This window comes from Apodemus sylvaticus, chromosome 10, assembly GCF_947179515.1.
Source record: "Apodemus sylvaticus chromosome 10, mApoSyl1.1, whole genome shotgun sequence".
Classification (NCBI taxonomy): domain Eukaryota; kingdom Metazoa; phylum Chordata; class Mammalia; order Rodentia; family Muridae; genus Apodemus; species Apodemus sylvaticus.
In genome coordinates, this window is record NC_067481.1 from 54,840,116 (window position 1) to 54,856,228 (window position 16,113).

At 46.9% G+C, this 16,113-nt stretch overlaps 2 protein-coding genes across 3 annotated transcripts; one reads left to right on the top strand and one right to left on the bottom strand.

Annotated features, from left to right (window-relative positions):
* Positions 1 to 5,975: 5,975 nt before the first annotated feature.
* On the bottom strand, positions 5,976 to 8,301 carry Sat2 (spermidine/spermine N1-acetyltransferase family member 2). Its single transcript, XM_052194959.1, has 7 exons — positions 8,223 to 8,301; positions 8,016 to 8,092; positions 7,814 to 7,865; positions 7,565 to 7,648; positions 7,349 to 7,450; positions 7,158 to 7,198; positions 5,976 to 6,825 (listed from the first exon to the last, which is right to left on the bottom strand). The coding sequence occupies exons 2-7, from the start codon at positions 8,079 to 8,081 to the stop codon at positions 6,658 to 6,660; spliced, it is 513 nt and encodes a 170-aa protein (XP_052050919.1). The 5' UTR covers positions 8,082 to 8,092; positions 8,223 to 8,301; the 3' UTR covers positions 5,976 to 6,657.
* Positions 8,302 to 11,221: 2,920 nt separating this feature from the next.
* Positions 11,222 to 14,145, top strand: Shbg (sex hormone binding globulin). 2 transcript variants are annotated; one of them, XM_052195621.1, is made up of 8 exons: positions 11,222 to 11,335; positions 11,493 to 11,584; positions 11,730 to 11,919; positions 12,205 to 12,366; positions 12,556 to 12,715; positions 12,843 to 12,979; positions 13,363 to 13,552; positions 13,988 to 14,145. In XM_052195621.1, exons 1-8 carry the CDS (start codon positions 11,222 to 11,224, stop codon positions 14,134 to 14,136), a joined length of 1,194 nt encoding a protein of 397 aa, XP_052051581.1. In that variant the 3' UTR covers positions 14,137 to 14,145. The 2 variants fall into 2 exon arrangements, with proteins under 2 accessions (XP_052051581.1, XP_052051582.1); XM_052195622.1 differs by lacking the exons at positions 11,222 to 11,335; positions 11,493 to 11,584 and having other exon boundaries at positions 11,783 to 11,881; positions 12,259 to 12,366.
* Positions 14,146 to 16,113: the final 1,968 nt, after the last annotated feature.

The window sequence follows — 16,113 nt, forward strand, 5'->3', positions numbered from 1 at the left end:
TGTGTGCCTGTTGTATATGAGTGGGAGAACAACTCTTTGGAATCTAGATTATAGAGTGAAATTGAGACCAGTCTGTGCAACTTAATGAGACCCTCACTCGAAACTAAAAGAGATGTTTGTGTCTAGCTTGGCAGTAGTGCACTTGCCATGACAGATGTTTAAGACCCTAGGTTCAATCATGAGAAGACAAATATTACATATTTTCTCTCAATACAGATTTTACATTTAAATATATGTGTATACACATAATGAAAGTGGAGCAGGCTGTTAGGGAAGATGGATCCTGATGGAAGGAAGAAGGAGGTGATGGAGTGAAATATAGTACTGAATTTTTTTCTCATAGACTTAACAGCATATATACATGAAAATGAGAGAGCTGCCTGCTGGGTGGTGGTGGCACACGCCTTTAATCCCAGCACTTGGGAGGCAAAGGCAGGCGGATTTCTGAGTTCCAGGCTAGCCTGGTCTACAGAGTGAGTTCCAGGACAGCCAGACCACACAGAGAAACCCTGTCTGGGGGGGAGGGGGAAGAAGAAGAAGAAAATGAGAGAGACTCAGAGGAGAAGAGCACCAGAGTTGGAAAGAAATGGATGAAGGCTGTGGATGGGTATATTATGGGTAAGATACAATAACACATGTATTTCATCTGGTAATTAAAACAAAAAATCCAAAACAGGCTTGAGAACTTCCAGAAAGTTGAATATGGGAAGGTTCCTGGATGGTGGTCCACTTGAACAGGACAGGGATGCCCCCAATTTAATGCTCCTATTCCTCACACCAAACATTTCTTCATCTGTAACCTTGGCAGTAACATCTTTAATATTAACTGTAAACTGTTTACTAATTCTGTGGGACATCCTAGCAGTCATTGGATCCAAAGAGAGGCTGTGGCGACTGGTTTATAACTGGCTGGTCGGAAGCACTGTAAAACCCCTGGGACTTGACTTTGGCACCTGAACTCAATGAAACAGACAGTTGTGGAGGCTGAGTCCATCACCCGTGGGCTCTGCCCCTCTCCAGGCAGACGACATAAAAACAATTGAGTTCAATGACTTGCATTAGATGTGCTTGGTCTTTGTGTGTTTGGGTATTCATGTACTTGCATGGGTATGGAGGTTAAAGGTCAAGGCTGAAGCTTCAATTTTCACTTCTTTTTAAGTTTTATCATATTCATTTGTTGGGGGCTGATGTACCACTGCATGACTATCAAGATCCTGGAGATCCAACTCAGGCCCTCAGACAGAACACCTCAACAGCCTGCCTACCATCTTATTTATGGATTTGGTTGGTTTTGTTTTCTTTTCTTTTTGAGTCATGGTCTCTCTACATAGCCCTAGCTATTCTGGAACTCACAGAGATCCACTGATTTGAGCAGTGGTGGCACACACCTGTAATCCCAGCACTTGGGAGGCAGAGGCAGGCGGTTTTCTGAGTTCAAGGCCAGCCTGGTCTACAGAGTGAGTTCCAGGACAGCCAGGGCTACACAGAGAAACCCTGTCTCGAAAAAACCAAATCCAAAAAAACAAAAAAAACAAAAAACAAAAACCAGAGATCCATTGGCCGCTACCTCTGGAGTGCTTGAATCAAAGGCACGCTTGCTTGACCACCCTTAGTACTACCATCTTTTTTTGAGACAGGGCCTCTCAGTGAGATTTCAGGTGCACACTGCAGTACCAGTCTTTTATGTAAGTGACAGAGATTCAAATATAGGTCCTCATACTTCCCAGGCAAGGAACCATCTTCTTTTTTTTTTTTAAGAGTTATTTATTTATTTATTATATGTAAGTATACTGTGGCTATCTTCAGACACTTTTTCTTCTCTCTCTGGTCCAAAGATTTATTTATTTATTATAAGTACACTGTAGCTGTCTTCAGACACCCCAGAAGAGGGTATCAGATCTCAGTACAGATGGCTTGAGCCACCATGTGGTTGCTGGGACTTGAACTCAGGACCTTCCAAAGAGCAGTTAGTGCTCTTAACAGCTGAATCATCTCTCTAGCCCTGAACCATCTTCTTAGACCCTTCTATAATTGTTTTGTTGTTGTTTAGTTTGGTTTTGGTTTTGGTTTTGGTTTTTTGAGACAGGGTTTCTCTGTATAGCCCTAGCTGTCCCAGAACTCATTCTGTAGACCAGGCTGGCCTCAGACTCAGGAATCCGCCTGCCTCTGCCTCCCAAGTGCCGGGATTGAAGGTATGTGCTACCCACTGCCGGACTCCCTTCTGTAATTGTTAAGGTCACAACAGTGTTCTGTTGATGAAGGTGATTGAAAGTCCAGGAAAAACTGAATTTGGATCTTGTGGAATAGAGCCAGAAATAAATGTTTTCTTGGCTGAGTTGTATTTTTAAAAATAATCAGGCTGGTTGTAGTGGTACAAGCCAGTAGGATTTGCTGAAGGAGGCAGAGGAAAGAGGATCATGAGTTCAAGGCCAGCTTGGGCTACACATTTGGGCTGGAGAGGTGGCTCAGCAGTTAAGAGCACTGACTGCTCTTTGGAAGGTCCTGAGTTCAAATCCCAGCAACCACATGGTGGTTCACAACCAGCCATAATGAGATCTGACTCCCTCTTTTGGAGTGTCTGAAAGACAGCTACAGTGTAGTCACATATAATTAATACACTAATTAATTATAATTAATACAATAATTACTCACATATAATTAATTAATTAAAAAAATCAGAAATCTGGGCAGTGGTGGCACAGGCCTGTAATCCCAGCACTCTGGGAGGCAGAGGCAGACGGATTTCTGAGTTCAAGGCCAGCCTGGTCTACAGAGTGAGTTCCGGGACAGCCAGGGCTATACAGAGAAACCCTGTGTCAAAAAAAAAAAAAAAATCCAAAAAAACAAAAAAAAAACAAAAAACAAAAAAAACAAACAAAAAATCAGAAAGGGCTGAAGAGATGGCCCAGTGGTTAAGAGCCCTGGCTGCTCTTTTACAGCATCTGTACTGGGATTTGATGCCCTCTTGTGGCATGCAAGTGTTCATGCAGAAGGAACACTCATAGGCATTAAATACGTATTTTTAAAATTAGGTGATTTTTTTATTTTTATTTTTATTTCTTTTCTTTTGTTTGTTTATTTATTTATCTATCTATCTATTTATTTATTTATTTATTTATTTATTTATTTATTGGTTTTTTTTGTGAGACAGGGTTTCTCTGTGTAGCCCTGGCTGTCCTGGAACTCTCTCTGTAGACCAGGCTGGCCTCGAACTCAGAGATTTGCCTGCCTCTGCCTCCCAAGTGCTGGGATTAAAGGCGTGTGCCACCACTGCCTGGCTTAGGAGATTTTTTAAATATTGGGTATTGAATCCAGAGGAGTCTATCTGCTACAAAATCCTGGAATTGGGAAGGTATGACTTAATGGTCTTTCTAAAATATAGGTGTGTGTGTGTGTATGTGTGTGTGTCTGCAGATGTATGTCTGAGCGAGGGTGCCAGATCCCCTGGAACTGAAGTTAAAGACAGTTATGTGCTCCCATGTGGGTGCTGGGGATTGAACCTGGGTCCTCTGGAAGAGCAGCCAGTGCTCTTAAGCTCTGAATTGCTTTCTAGCCCCTTGGTTTTTAATTATTAAGACAGAGTTGCTTCTGTAACTCAGGTTCACCTATCTAAGTTCTGGGATTACAGATGTGAGTCACCATGTCTGCCTTGAGACTGTGGGGTTTCTGTTGTTTAAATTATTTTTAATGTATTTATTTAACTTAATGGGTGTTTGGCCTGAGCATATGCATATGCACCATGTGGGGCCTGAGGCCAGGTAGATCGTGCTGGATCCCCAGGGACTGGAGCTGTACAAGATGTTAGACCATATGGGTCCAGGGAATCAAAACCTGATCCTCCAGAAGAGCAGGCAGTTTTCAGCCGCTGAGCCATTTCCCCAACTCTTTACCTTGAAATCAAAGCCAGGGCTTACCAAAGACTAGGCCGATGCTCTTCCTAGCCCCACCTAAACAGTTTTTTGTTTGGTTTTGATTTATTTATTTGTGTATTTTGTGAATATAATTCTTTGCCTCCTAAGTACTGGGATTAAAGACCTGTGCCACCATATCTGGCTTTAAAAATCTTTTTTATGCTGGGCGGTGGTGGCACACGCCTGTAATCCCAGCACTCTGGGAAACAGAGGCAGGCAGATCTCTGAGTTCGAGGCCAGCCTGGTCTACAGAGCGAGTTCCGGGACAGCCAGGGCTATAAAGAGAAACCCTGTCTCGAAAAAACCAAATCCAAAAAACAAAACAAAAAACCCAACAACAACGACAACAACAACAACAACAACAACTTTTTATTTATTATGAGACAGGATTTTCTGAAATCTTTAAGAAGTCTCAAATCTTCTGCCTCACCCTTCTGATTATCTGGGATTACAGACTTACACTACCAGCGTCCATTCTAGATGAATTGTTTTTTGTTTTTTTAAAATTTTATTTTTATGAATACACTGTAGCTATCTTCAGACACACCAGAAGAGGGCATCGGATCCCATCACAGATGGTTGTGAGCCTCCATGTGATTTCTGGAAATTGAACTCAGGACCTCTGGAAGAGCAGTCAATGCTCTTAACAGCTGAGCCAGCTCCCCAGCCCACGAATTGTTATTTTTAAGTTTATTCTTTCCTATGAGTGTGGGTGTTTTGCTTGTGTGTATGTCCGTGCACCATGAGCATGCAGTGCCAGTAGAATGAGCCATGGCGTCCTTGTGTCTCCACACACCGATAAATAAATGTTTAAAGAGAAGGAGGAGGAGGAGGCAGAGGAGGAGGAAGGAGGAGGGCTGGAGAGACTGCTCAGCAGTTAAGAGCACTAACTGATCTCCCAGAGGATCAAGGTTCAATTCCCAGCACCCACATGGCAGCTCACAACCATCTCTACCTCCCAGATTGGACACCCTCACACAGACATACATGCAGGTAAAACATCAATGCACATTAAAAGTAAAATAAATTATTATTATTATTTTATTTATTTATTTATTTTTTTTTTGGTTTTTTGGATTTGGTTTTTTCGAGACAGGGTTTCTCTGTGTAGCCCTGGCTGTCCAGGAACTCACTCTGTAGACCAGGCTGGCCTCGAACTCAGAAATCCACCTGCCTCTGCCTCCCGAGTGCTGGGATTACAGGCGTGCGCCACCACCGCCCGGCAAAATAAATTATTTTTAAAATTAAAAAGAAATAAAAAGGGGCTGGAGAGATGGCTCAGTGGGTAAGAGCACTGACTGCTCTTCCGAAGGTCCTGAGTTCAAATCCCGGCAACCACATGGTGGCTCACAACCATCTGTAATGAGATCTGATGCCCTCTGCTGGTGTGTCTGAAGACAGCTACAGTGTACTTGCATATGATAATAAATAAATCTTTAAAAAAAATAAAAACAATTATTTAAAAAAAACAGTAAAAAAAAAAGGAAATAAAAAGCAAACAGGGCTGGGGACATAGCTCAGTGGTTAGGTCCTGTGCCCTCCTGGCACCCATGAACACTGTGTTGCATCCCTAACACCTCTGTGAAATGGCCACAGTAGGTGGGGATACCTGCTGTCTCAGCACTCCAGCAGAGCATCGGAAGGCCAAGGTCATTCTTGGCTACAAGGGGAGTTGGAGGCCAGGCTGGGCTAGAGACTGTCTCAAAACAGCAAGACAAAAGAGGATTGAGGTGGTGGCACACACTTTTGATCCCACACTCCCAAGGCAGAAGAGGTAAACTTGTGAGTTCTAAGCCAGTCTGCTGGTCTGTATGAGTGAGTTCCAGACCAGCCAGAGCTACATAGTGTAGAGCCTGCCTAAAAAGAAAGAAGGAAGGGGAGACTGGAGAGATGGCTCAGTGGTTAGGAGCACCGACTGCTCCTCCAGAGGTCCTGAGTTCAATTCCCAGCAGCCCCATGGTGGCTCACAACCATCTGTGGTGGGATCCGATGCCCTCTTCTGGTGTGTCTGAAGACAGAAACAGAGTACTCACATATGTAGAATAAACAAACAAAAACAGGAGGTTAAACAGCCCGTTTCCTTTATTGTTTCCAGTGTTTTAAAGTTTTGTTTTGGTTTTGTTTAATTTTTTTTAATGAAACAGGTCTCACTTTCCCTGGTGGGGCCCCTGAACCCCTGAGCTGGAGGTTTTCATACTCCCAGCTCCCCAGTGCCACACCACCATATCTACCTAGTAGAGGTCTGATTAGTTAAGGGGAGGCAATTGTTCCTTCTCACTGTCCCTTGAAACGCTGACAGCAGCCCTCAGTCTGTAGCCTTTAGTGCATCAGTCCTAAAATATCTTTGGGTTCCAACAGTGACTGACAAGCTTGATATACGGTTGCCTATACCCTCTTGTTCTTTTTTCTAACAGGCTAGAGGCAAGATTAGGTTGCTGCAAGTCCTTGGGGCCCTCCAGTACCCTGGCACTTTGACTGTCCTGGCCCTCATCAGAGCAATGTTCCAACAGAAGGGTTTTCAAATGGCTGCAGCATCATAACCTCTACCCATCAGGGCAAAGTAAGTATTTTATTTGTGGTTTCTAACAAGGCTTCTCCCCTTACGTCTACTCTTTCTATACTTCAGAAACCTGCACCCTGGGAGGTCTCTGGGTGAGTATCTCTCTGGGTCATTGCCTACGGATATGGTCTTAGGAGAACTTGATATGGTGGTCTCAGAGAAGAGGCAGGAGAGAGAGGGTGTAAGTCAACATCCCGTCAGCTCCCTCAGTGCCTCGCCTTCAAATCGAAAGGAGAGCCAGCCTTCTGATTCAGTCATATCTTGAGCCCCTAGAAACTTGTACAAGTTCACGGCCTTCTTGTTCCAATCCAGAACTGCCAGGCGGAGCTGGGAGCAACCCTTATGCAGGGTAACCTATAGGAGAAGACATATACTTACTGCCCAGGACTCAAAAGATAATGGCAGGGTGGTGGTGGCCGCCGTGGCACACTCCTTTAATCCCAGCACTTGGGAGGCAGAGGCAGGCAGATTTCTGAGTTTGAGGCCAGCCTGGTCTACAGAGTGAGTTCTAAGACAGCCAGGGCTATACAAAGAAACCATCTTGAACAACAAACAACAAAAAGAAGAAACTTTCTCATCCCCTTATTCAACTTGGACACTCCCATTGTTTGTTTGTTTGTTTGGCTGACTGGCTGGCTTTCATTTGGGGGCGGTAACTAGTTTGTAAGCCCCACCCCTTTGCTCACCTCAGCCACCTTTTTGATTATTTTGGTACCAATCCCTTGACCTATAGTGGAGAAAGGGACAGGAGGGACTATTATTAGAGTTGAAAGGATATCAAAGGAAAACCCAGGCTGGGATTCGGGGGAGGGAATGGGTCTGAGGACTGTTCATTGAGTCTGTGGGCATTCTGTCCACCCTTAGCCCCAGCCAGTACCCCGATATTGCGGCATCACAAAGATGTCTTCCAGATAAACGTTTCGTCCAGTCCATGTGCTGTAGATGAAGTAGTAGAGCCCATAGCCCACCACAAGGGACCCTGGAGAGAGAGAGAGAGAGAGAGAGAGAGAGAGAGAGAGAGAGAGAGAGAGAGAGAGAGAAGGGTAAGGCTTCTGGGAGGAAAGACACCGAGGACACTTGGAGCCTTCCTTACCTTGTGGCTCCCCAGGTGCTGGAACAATCTCTGCCACCAAACAGTGAAAGAAAGGGCTCTCTCCAAAGCCATCTGCTCTCAGAGCTATAGAGATTGGAGGTATGACAAAAAAGGCAGAGGGGGCGGGGAAGGACGGGAACCTGGAGTAAGGCCCAGTCCAGTGGTTACTATCCTAGGAATCCATTCTCCACCCTCCCACTCGCCCCCTCCCCAATCTCAATCAGGACCCAGGTGCACAGCCCCACCCACCTTCTTCACTGATCTTCACCTGGTGGGACAGTTTCTCGAACTCTGCCAGTTCCTGTAACAGGGGTACCAGAACAACATTAAGGCAGGAAGGCCCTGATCTCTGAGAACAGAGTCCAAAGGTACACCCTCATTTCTGACTCCCCCACTCCAACCACGCTGCTCCCAGTGCCCCTGGCACTGTTTTCCAAACCGCAGTCTTCACCCGGATCATCCTCATAATGTCTCCACAGTCGCTCTCCCTGGCCTCTCGGATTCTCGTGGAAGCCATCCCGAGCCTCACTGTCAAAAATCAAAGACAACTCCCACGTTTGCAGAACCGTGGAAAGGGCCTACAGCTCAGGTCTCCAAGGGCTGGGAACGAGGGGCAGAAGAAATGCTAAAAGCTCTCAGACACGATTCTGGCACCAACCCGTCTCAGCCGGCCTGGTGGTCTCTTCTGCCTGAAAAGGCCTTAAATTCTGTGCCCCTCCAGGCCTCCCTCCAGCCAATCAGCTTGCTGGTTAAGACCATTTTCCCCACCCCGCCCCCGGTCCCGCCTCACCCCGCGGTCTCCTGACTGGGCTCCGAGCCCAGCCCGCCCGGACTGTTCCAGAATGCGTTGTTAACGTATGCTCCAGTTAGCTGCTTTAGTGTTCACTCTTAGCCGTCTAACCGCTGGGGCATCGCAGACCCCGAGGGAGCCCAAGACCCTCAGCCGGTTCCTATAGCTGTCTTTGGTAGTGGAAGCCTTGTGTTCTGCTCCTGGCCGCTTTTCCTTCCTCCCTTTGATTCTGGGCATTAAATTCAGTACCTCCGAACATGCTGAAAAAGTCCTACACTGCTTCCTATAGCTGTCTTGTGGCTCATAATGTTGCCCTCAAAGGAACAGTTGTGTTTTAAGTTTCCTCATTAGGTCCCGTCTGTACAGCAAGCTCTTTACTCTGGATCCATTTCCCCAGCCAAGCCTTGAACTCTGGATCTGAGCCTCAGTAGCTTTGATTACATTTTTCCCTGATACATCTGCTGTTTGTTTGTTGTTTGTTTTTATGTGTATGGGTATGGAGTGTTTTTGCCTGCATTGTATATATGTATACCACATTTGTCTCAGGAACCCTCAGAAGATAGAAGAAGATGTCCATTCTCTAGAACTGCACTTAGGGATGCTTGCAAGTTACTATGTGGATTCTGGAAATCAAACCCAGGTCCTCTGCAAGAGCAGCCAGTGCTCTTAACTACTAAACTATCTCTCTAAATCATCTCTTCAACTGCCTTTATTTATTTATTTATTTATTTATTTATTTATTTATTTATTTATTTATTTTTATGTGCATTGGTATTTTTGCCTGCATGTCTGTCTCTGTGTTGGTGTTGGATCTCCAGGGAGTGGAGTTACAGGCAGTTGTGAGTTGAGAATTGAACCTGGGTCCTTTAGAAGAGCAGCTAGTGCTCTTAGCCACTGACTACTGAGCCATCTCTCTAGCCCCATACCTTTTTTTTTTTTTTAATGTGTGTATTTCTAGACTGGAAAGATGGCTCAGTGGTTAAAAGAAATCAATCATTGCTCTCCCAGACAACCTGAGTTGGGTGTTGATTTTTTTTATGACTTTTCTTTTCGAGGCAGGGTCTTACTATGTAGCTCTGGTTGTCCTATGTAGACCAGGCTAACTTCAAACTCACAGAGATCCACCTGCCTCTGCCTCCTAAATTCTAAGGCCTAAAGGCCTGTGCTACTATGCCCGGCATAACTTTCTTTTTAATATATAATTCTAAATTTTTAAATTTTATTTTATGTGCATGGGTGTTTGTCTGCTTGTGTATTTGTGGACCACTTACATGCCTTGTACCCACAGAGGCCAAAAGAAGGTGCTGGCTTCCTTAGAGCTAGAGTTATAGTTGGTTATAAGCGAGCATAGGACTGATGTGACTTGAACCCCGAGTTCAGTTCACCTCTGGAAGAGCAGCCCATGCCCTTTACCACTGAGCCATCTCCCCATCCTTTTTTTTTTTTTTTTTTTTTTTTTTTTTTTTTTTTTTTTTGAGACAGGGCTGTGTAGTCTTGGTTGACCTAGAAATGGCTGCATAGAACTGTCTGGCCTCTAACACACAGAGCTCTATCTGCCTCTGCCTCAAGTGTTGAGAGTAAAGGGCAGTAAGTTTGGTTCTTAGAACCCAGCTCAAATGGCTCGTAAAGCAAACACTTGTGACTCCAGCTCCAGAGGCTCCAACCTCTCCTCTGGCCTCCTCTGGCCCCTTCAGCCCCATCCCATAGACATATACACATAATTCACATTTATTATTGCCAGCCGGGTGGTGGTGGCGCACGCCTGTAATCCCAGCACTTGGGAGGCAGAGGCAGGCAGATTACTGAGTTCGAGGCCAGCCTGGTCTACAGAGTGAGTTTTAGGACAGCCGGAGCTATACAGAGAAACCCTGTCTCGAAAAACCAAAAAACAACAACAACAACAACAAAAAACCCAAACCAAAAAAAAAAAAATCAAAAAGAAGAGAATTAAAATAGTTTAAATTAAAAAAAAAATTCATTATTGCTGGCCTGCAACTCCTAATGTGGGCCAGGCTGACTCACAGAGATCCACCTTCCTCTGCCTCCCAAGTGATGGGATTAAATCAGTGTACAACCATGCTCAGCTAGAAATATTTGTTCCTTTTCTCTTTATTTACACACACACACACACACACACACACACACAGGTGCCTTTACCCACTGGGCCACTCGGCCATCTCTATTCCCACCACATTTTAGTCTTTCTGCGTGGTCCAGATTACCCTTGAACTCACAATTTCCCTGTCTCAATCTTCTCAATGCTTGGGTTATAGACAGATTACTTCTTAGTAGCCATGAAACACACAGAGAGACAATACTTTCTTGTGAGAGCAACCTCGTAGGTCTGGGGAAACTAAGAGAGGCATTCATATGGGATCCGGGCATTCTGCCTACATTGTTTCAGTCCTCACCCGCAGCATCCCGGCAGAGACTGAAGCACAAAGGTGAAGTGTGTCTCCCTAGGTCAGTCAGCAAGAGGTCTGGATTCCACGCCTCAGCGTTAGCCTTGACAGAGGGTGTGAGTTAAGCAGGGAGAACTGTTTCCAGATCTCAAGTGTACTTAGGCAGCCTCCCCTTGTGGGAGGACAGCTTGAAGGAGCCACACTAGATAATAGTGGAAGAAAAGAGATGTTCTTCTTAGATCTCTTGGCTGCAGGGGATAGTAGTGGAGGGGCTCTGTCCCTCACCTCATCTGCATTCAGAGGGGTTGCACAGTCAGGTCAGGGTCAGTGTCCCTATCTCCTGCCCCCCTTCTTTCCCCTGAAGCAACCTTTAACCCTCCACCACCCATATGCAAGGCTACCTACCCCCCCACCCCCCCAGTTCTCCTCAGATAGTCTGAGGTGCTGGATGGACAGCTGCTAACTATGGAGAAGAGGGACTCTGTGGCCTCGCGTTGGCGACTGTTTCTGCTGTTGCTACTACTGATGCTGCCTCCTACGCACCAGGGACGGGCCCTGAGACACACTGACCCTATCCAGGTGCAGAGACTGCAGAGACGGGGCAGGATTCTCAGGCTCTGTGTGCTTAAGTGAGCTGCACTCCGGCTCCCTCCTTCCCCTTGCTCTCCTCTGACCCTGTAACTGTACCTTTCTGTCTCTGAAATGTCTTTGGTCAGCTTTTTTTTTTTCCTGACAGAGTACTCAGGACCTTCCTGCTAAGTACCTCAGCAGTGGCTCAGGACAAGAGCCCGTCACAGTTATGACCATTGACCTCACCAAAATCAGCAAGTATGGGAACCATTTGGCCTCTTGACCCATCCTCTGACCTCCCCTTCCCACCCCATCTGCTCCCTCCCTTCCCCTATCCATTTTCTCCCCGAGTTCCTCTTCCCCCCACACCCCGAATACAGTCTTCCCTTATGTGTCCTTCCAGACCCTATTCCTCCTTTGAGTTTCGGACCTGGGATCCAGAGGGAGTGATTTTTTATGGGGACACCAACACTGAAGACGATTGGTTCATGCTGGGAGTGCGAGATGGCCAGCTTGAAATCCAGCTGCACAATCTCTGGGCTCGGCTTACGGTGGGCTTCGGCCCTCGGCTGAATGATGGGAGATGGCACCCGGTAAGAGAGCTCTGCCTCTGTGGGCAGGGGTCACCTTGATGTGATCTGAGGAAGAACAGGGGCATCCCTTCAGCACGGCCATCTGCCTCAGTGACACACAATCCCTGTGAGCAGCTATTCTCGTCCCCGCTTCATCAGATGGGAATCCCAAGGCTGAGTCAGTATGTAAGCGACAGTCTGAGTGGGCCAAGCACGGTCTTCAGGAACATCTTCCTTCAGCTGTACCAGGCTGCCCCTGAGACAGGCTCAGGGCCCTGGCTTTCTGATTCTGACCACCTCCTGTAGGTGGAGCTGAAGATGGACGGGGACTCACTGCTGCTGTGGGTGGATGGAAAGGAGATGCTATGCCTAAGACAAATCTCTGCATCCCTGGCGGACCATTCCCAGCCCAGCATGAGGATTGCGCTAGGGGGGCTCCTCCTCCCCACTTCCAAACTTCGGTTTCCGGTAACTATAGCCCGGGACTAAGCTATGGAAATCTAAGTTCAGGTTTCTGGGAGAAGGAGGCGGAGCAGAAGCTACATGGGGAAAAGCTAAACGCTTATGTTTCTAAGGAAATTCGCTACAGTTTGGGGTTCGGATGCCCTAATTTACCCTCCCAGTCATTTCCCTCCCTTCCACTGCCACCCCCTTCAGCTCACTCCTGCCCTGGATGGCTGTATACGGCGAGATATCTGGTTGGGCCACGAGGCCCAGCTCTCAGCCTCTGCCCGAACTAGCCTTGGAAACTGTGATGTGGACCTGCAACCTGGACTGTTCTTCCCTCCAGGGACCCATGCAGAATTCAGTCTCCAAGGTAGACTTGTAAAAGTCTCTTTCTCCTCCATGGCCAGCTCTGCCTTCTGCTGTCTCTCTTAACTCTGTGCTCATCTCTCCATAAAACCTGAGTCTTAAGACCTGAGAAGGACTATCTCTCCCCCTAGACATTCCCCAGCCTCACACAGACCCCAGGACCTTTTCTCTGGAGCTAGGATTTAAGCTGGTGGATGGCTCAGGACGACTCCTTGCTCTTGGGACAGGAACAAATTCTTCTTGGCTTACCCTTCACCTCCAAGACCAAGTAAAGGAACAGGGTGGGATGCTGGCTATATTTAGTGGATTTGGGAAAATGAGGCAAGGGGGGGGGCTTTTAATAGTAGAAAGGCTTAAGGGTGCGTTCTGTCAGTGTACACAGCCTGGACATAACTCGCCGTTGTCCACAGCATGCAAACAGCTTTTATCTAGAATGCATGTTTATTTGGGGCTAGAGATTTTTACAGAAGGTTAAACCAGGAAGCTGCATGGGAGTATAGATTAGAGGCTAAACTAAAGTAGCCAGCTTTACAAGGTGTAGCTGTGGCTCATTCTTTCCTGTCTTAATGCCTGTCTCTGCCCTCCCTCCCCTCTCCCCCGTTCCCCTCCCCCTGCTTGATCCCGCCCGCCCCCCCTCCCTGCCCCCAGCAGAATGTGGTTCTGTCTTCTGAAGCAGAACCTAAAGTAGTTTTACCCTTGGATGTGGGACTCCCTCTTCAGCTGAAGCTGGATATATTCAAAGTGACCCTGAGCCAAGGACCAAAGATAGAAGTTCTTTCTAAGTCTCTTTTGAGACTCTGGTCCCACCCTCAGGGCCATCTCTCCCTTGGGGCTTTACCAGGTAAGGGAAGGCCATCTAAATACACTTAGTGGAAAGAGAGAGAACACTTTCTGGGGGGAAGGAAACTGCCAGAAGGAAAGAGAGGTTGACTTGTGGGGTGTTGCTCAAGCACAGTGTGCAGACCATCGTCCATGAGGCCTGTGGTTTTATAACTAGAAAATAAAACTAGACTAGAAAGGGGGAAAAGGGGAGCCAGATGTGTATGTGTGTGTGTGTGTGTGTGTGTGTGTGTGTGTGTATTTACAATCAACACTAAGGATGCTCAGGCTGGAAGAGTGCATGTGCAAGGCTAGCCTGGGCTACAGAGCTAGCAAAACTCAGTCTATAAAAAGAAATCTTTAAAAGGGTAAGGAAGTGATTGTGGAATTCAGACTGTGGAGATGGAGCTACAGGGTCTGCGCCATCCTGATGCTTGCCGCCATCTTCCTCCTCTAGGAGAGAACTCTTCTGCTTCCTTTTGCCTGAGTGACCTTTGGGTACAAGGACAGAGACTGGACATAGACCAGGCCCTGAGCAGAAGCCAGAACATCTGGACTCACAGCTGCCCTCAGAGCCCTAGTAATGATACCCACACCTCCCACTAACCCCTTTGGAGAAGGTGTGTGTCTTTAAAGCCAGGAGAGGTAAAGTTGGGTGGATCGGGACCTCAAGGTTTTCCTTGGCTATAACATGTTTGAGGCCAGCCTGGGCTACATGAAACCCTGTCTTTAAAAATAAAAAAGAGGAGGTGGAGAGATGGCTCAGTGGTTAAGAGCACTGACTGCTCTTCTGAAGGTCCTGAGTTCAAATCTTAGCAACCACATGGTGTCTCCCAACCATCCGTAATGAGATCAGATGCCCTTTTCTGGTGTGTCTGAAGACAGCTACACTGTACTTACATATAGCAATAAATAAATAAATCTTAATAAACAAATAAATAAATAAGTAAAATAAAGTTGGATGCAACAGAATCATTTATTCAACAAATATTTATTGTGCTCTGGCAGTGAGGCCAGCAAACTGAGATGTACTGAAAAGGGAAACAGGAGCCAGGCAGCAGCAGCAGTGGTGGCGCACGCCTGTAATCCCAGCACTTGGGAGGCAGAGGCAGGCGGATTTCTGAGTTCGAGGCCAGCCTGGTCTACAGAGTGAGTTCCAGGACAGCCAGGGCTACACAGAGAAACCCTGTCTCGAAAAAAACAAATACAAACAAACAAACAAACAAACAACAACAACAAAAAAAGCGAAACAGGGGCTGGAGAGATGGCTCTTCTAAAGGTCTTGAGTTCAAATCCCAGCAATCACATGGTGGCTCACTCACAACCATCCATAAGGAGATCTGATACCCTCTTCTGGAATGTCTGAAGACAGCTATAGTGTACTTACACATAATAAATAAGTATATCTTTAAAAAAAAAAGAAAAGGGAAACAACCGTGGTTTCTTTGGCTGCTCGTGGACCCATACGAGAGGCAGGTTTGCTTCAAAGGGCAACAAATAGAAGAATAGCTGGAAGATGTATGTGTGCAAAAGTGCACAGAGACAAGGAGGCTATGACATAGTCAGGAAGGCAAAGAGATTTTCCTGAGGATATGACATCTTGGACTGAACCCCAGGAACAGGAACCACTGAGGGAGGGACAGACACACACACACACACACACCACTACTTTCTGGAGGCTGAGAACCTACCCTTGTCTTTAACACCCACACTCTGAGACTTCAGCTTCCCATCTCTCAAGTCCCTACAGAAATTTGTTTCTTGGTCATTCTGGTCTTTGGCATGTCCACTGCTGTCCAGGGAAGGGGCAGCAGGGGGCGTAAGAGTGTCACACAGAGAAGGGGCAGGCCTTCTGGGAAAGATCGGCAAGGAATAAAAAAAAAAAAAAAAATCTCAGAGTGAAAGCTTTCCTTGCCTGTGGGAGGCCTTGGGTTCAGTCCCCAGCACTGCCAAAACAGGAGAGAAAAAGAGGGGTAGAGGGGGTCAAAACAGCAACTCTCCTAGCCTCGGCTTGGTGTCCCAGAGGCGTTGGTGTTTTTCCGTTAAACAAACAAGCAAAACAAGTTTGCACTGGTTCCAACTGGGAAAAAAAAAGGCAGATTCAGAAGAAGTTCTGCCATCAAAGTGTTTAGGGAGGGGCTGGAGCTGTTGCTGTCCGGGTAGAGTGCTTGTCTAGCAGCGGGAAACCCAGGGTAGGACATGCGCAGCGCAGCGCATCAGTTGCCTGAAGTGGGCGTGGTGTGTGTAGGTGGAGAAGGACTTCCGGAAGATCTTGGTTATCTTCTAGAAGGAGGCCTGCCGGTACTAGAATCGACCTGTCGGGTCTGTTTGTTTTCTGTGGTGCTGGCAATACAATCAGAAAGTGTGCCTGCCACACCGCCACCACCACTCTACCCCTACAAGGACATCTGCAGCGGGAGAGTCTGTTAAAAATCAAAACAGAGTATGGTGGCCCTCACTCTCCAAGGGAACCTTAATGTCGAAGCTGCAGGCTCTCTGTTTCAGCACTCTTCAGCTTCCTTGTGTCCTAGCTGCCAAGGAGTCCTCAGGCTCCAACCCCACCCCCCCTTTCCTTCTCTCAGT

Coding starts and splice junctions, on each gene's coding strand:
- Sat2 (XM_052194959.1), bottom strand. CDS start 8,081: ATGGCTTCCACGAGAATCCGAGAGGCCAGGGAGAGCGACTGTGGAGAC. Junction 7,451..7,564: donor AGCACCTGGGGAGCCACAAG/GTAAGGAAGGCT, acceptor CTCTCTCTCCAG/GGTCCCTTGTGGTGGGCTAT. Junction 7,199..7,348: donor TGTGATGCCGCAATATCGGG/GTACTGGCTGGG, acceptor TCTCCACTATAG/GTCAAGGGATTGGTACCAAA.
- Shbg (XM_052195621.1), top strand. CDS start 11,222: ATGGAGAAGAGGGACTCTGTGGCCTCGCGTTGGCGACTGTTTCTGCTG. Junction 11,336..11,492: donor GACACACTGACCCTATCCAG/GTGCAGAGACTG, acceptor TTTTCCTGACAG/AGTACTCAGGACCTTCCTGC. Junction 12,980..13,362: donor CCCTTCACCTCCAAGACCAA/GTAAAGGAACAG, acceptor TGCCCCCAGCAG/AATGTGGTTCTGTCTTCTGA.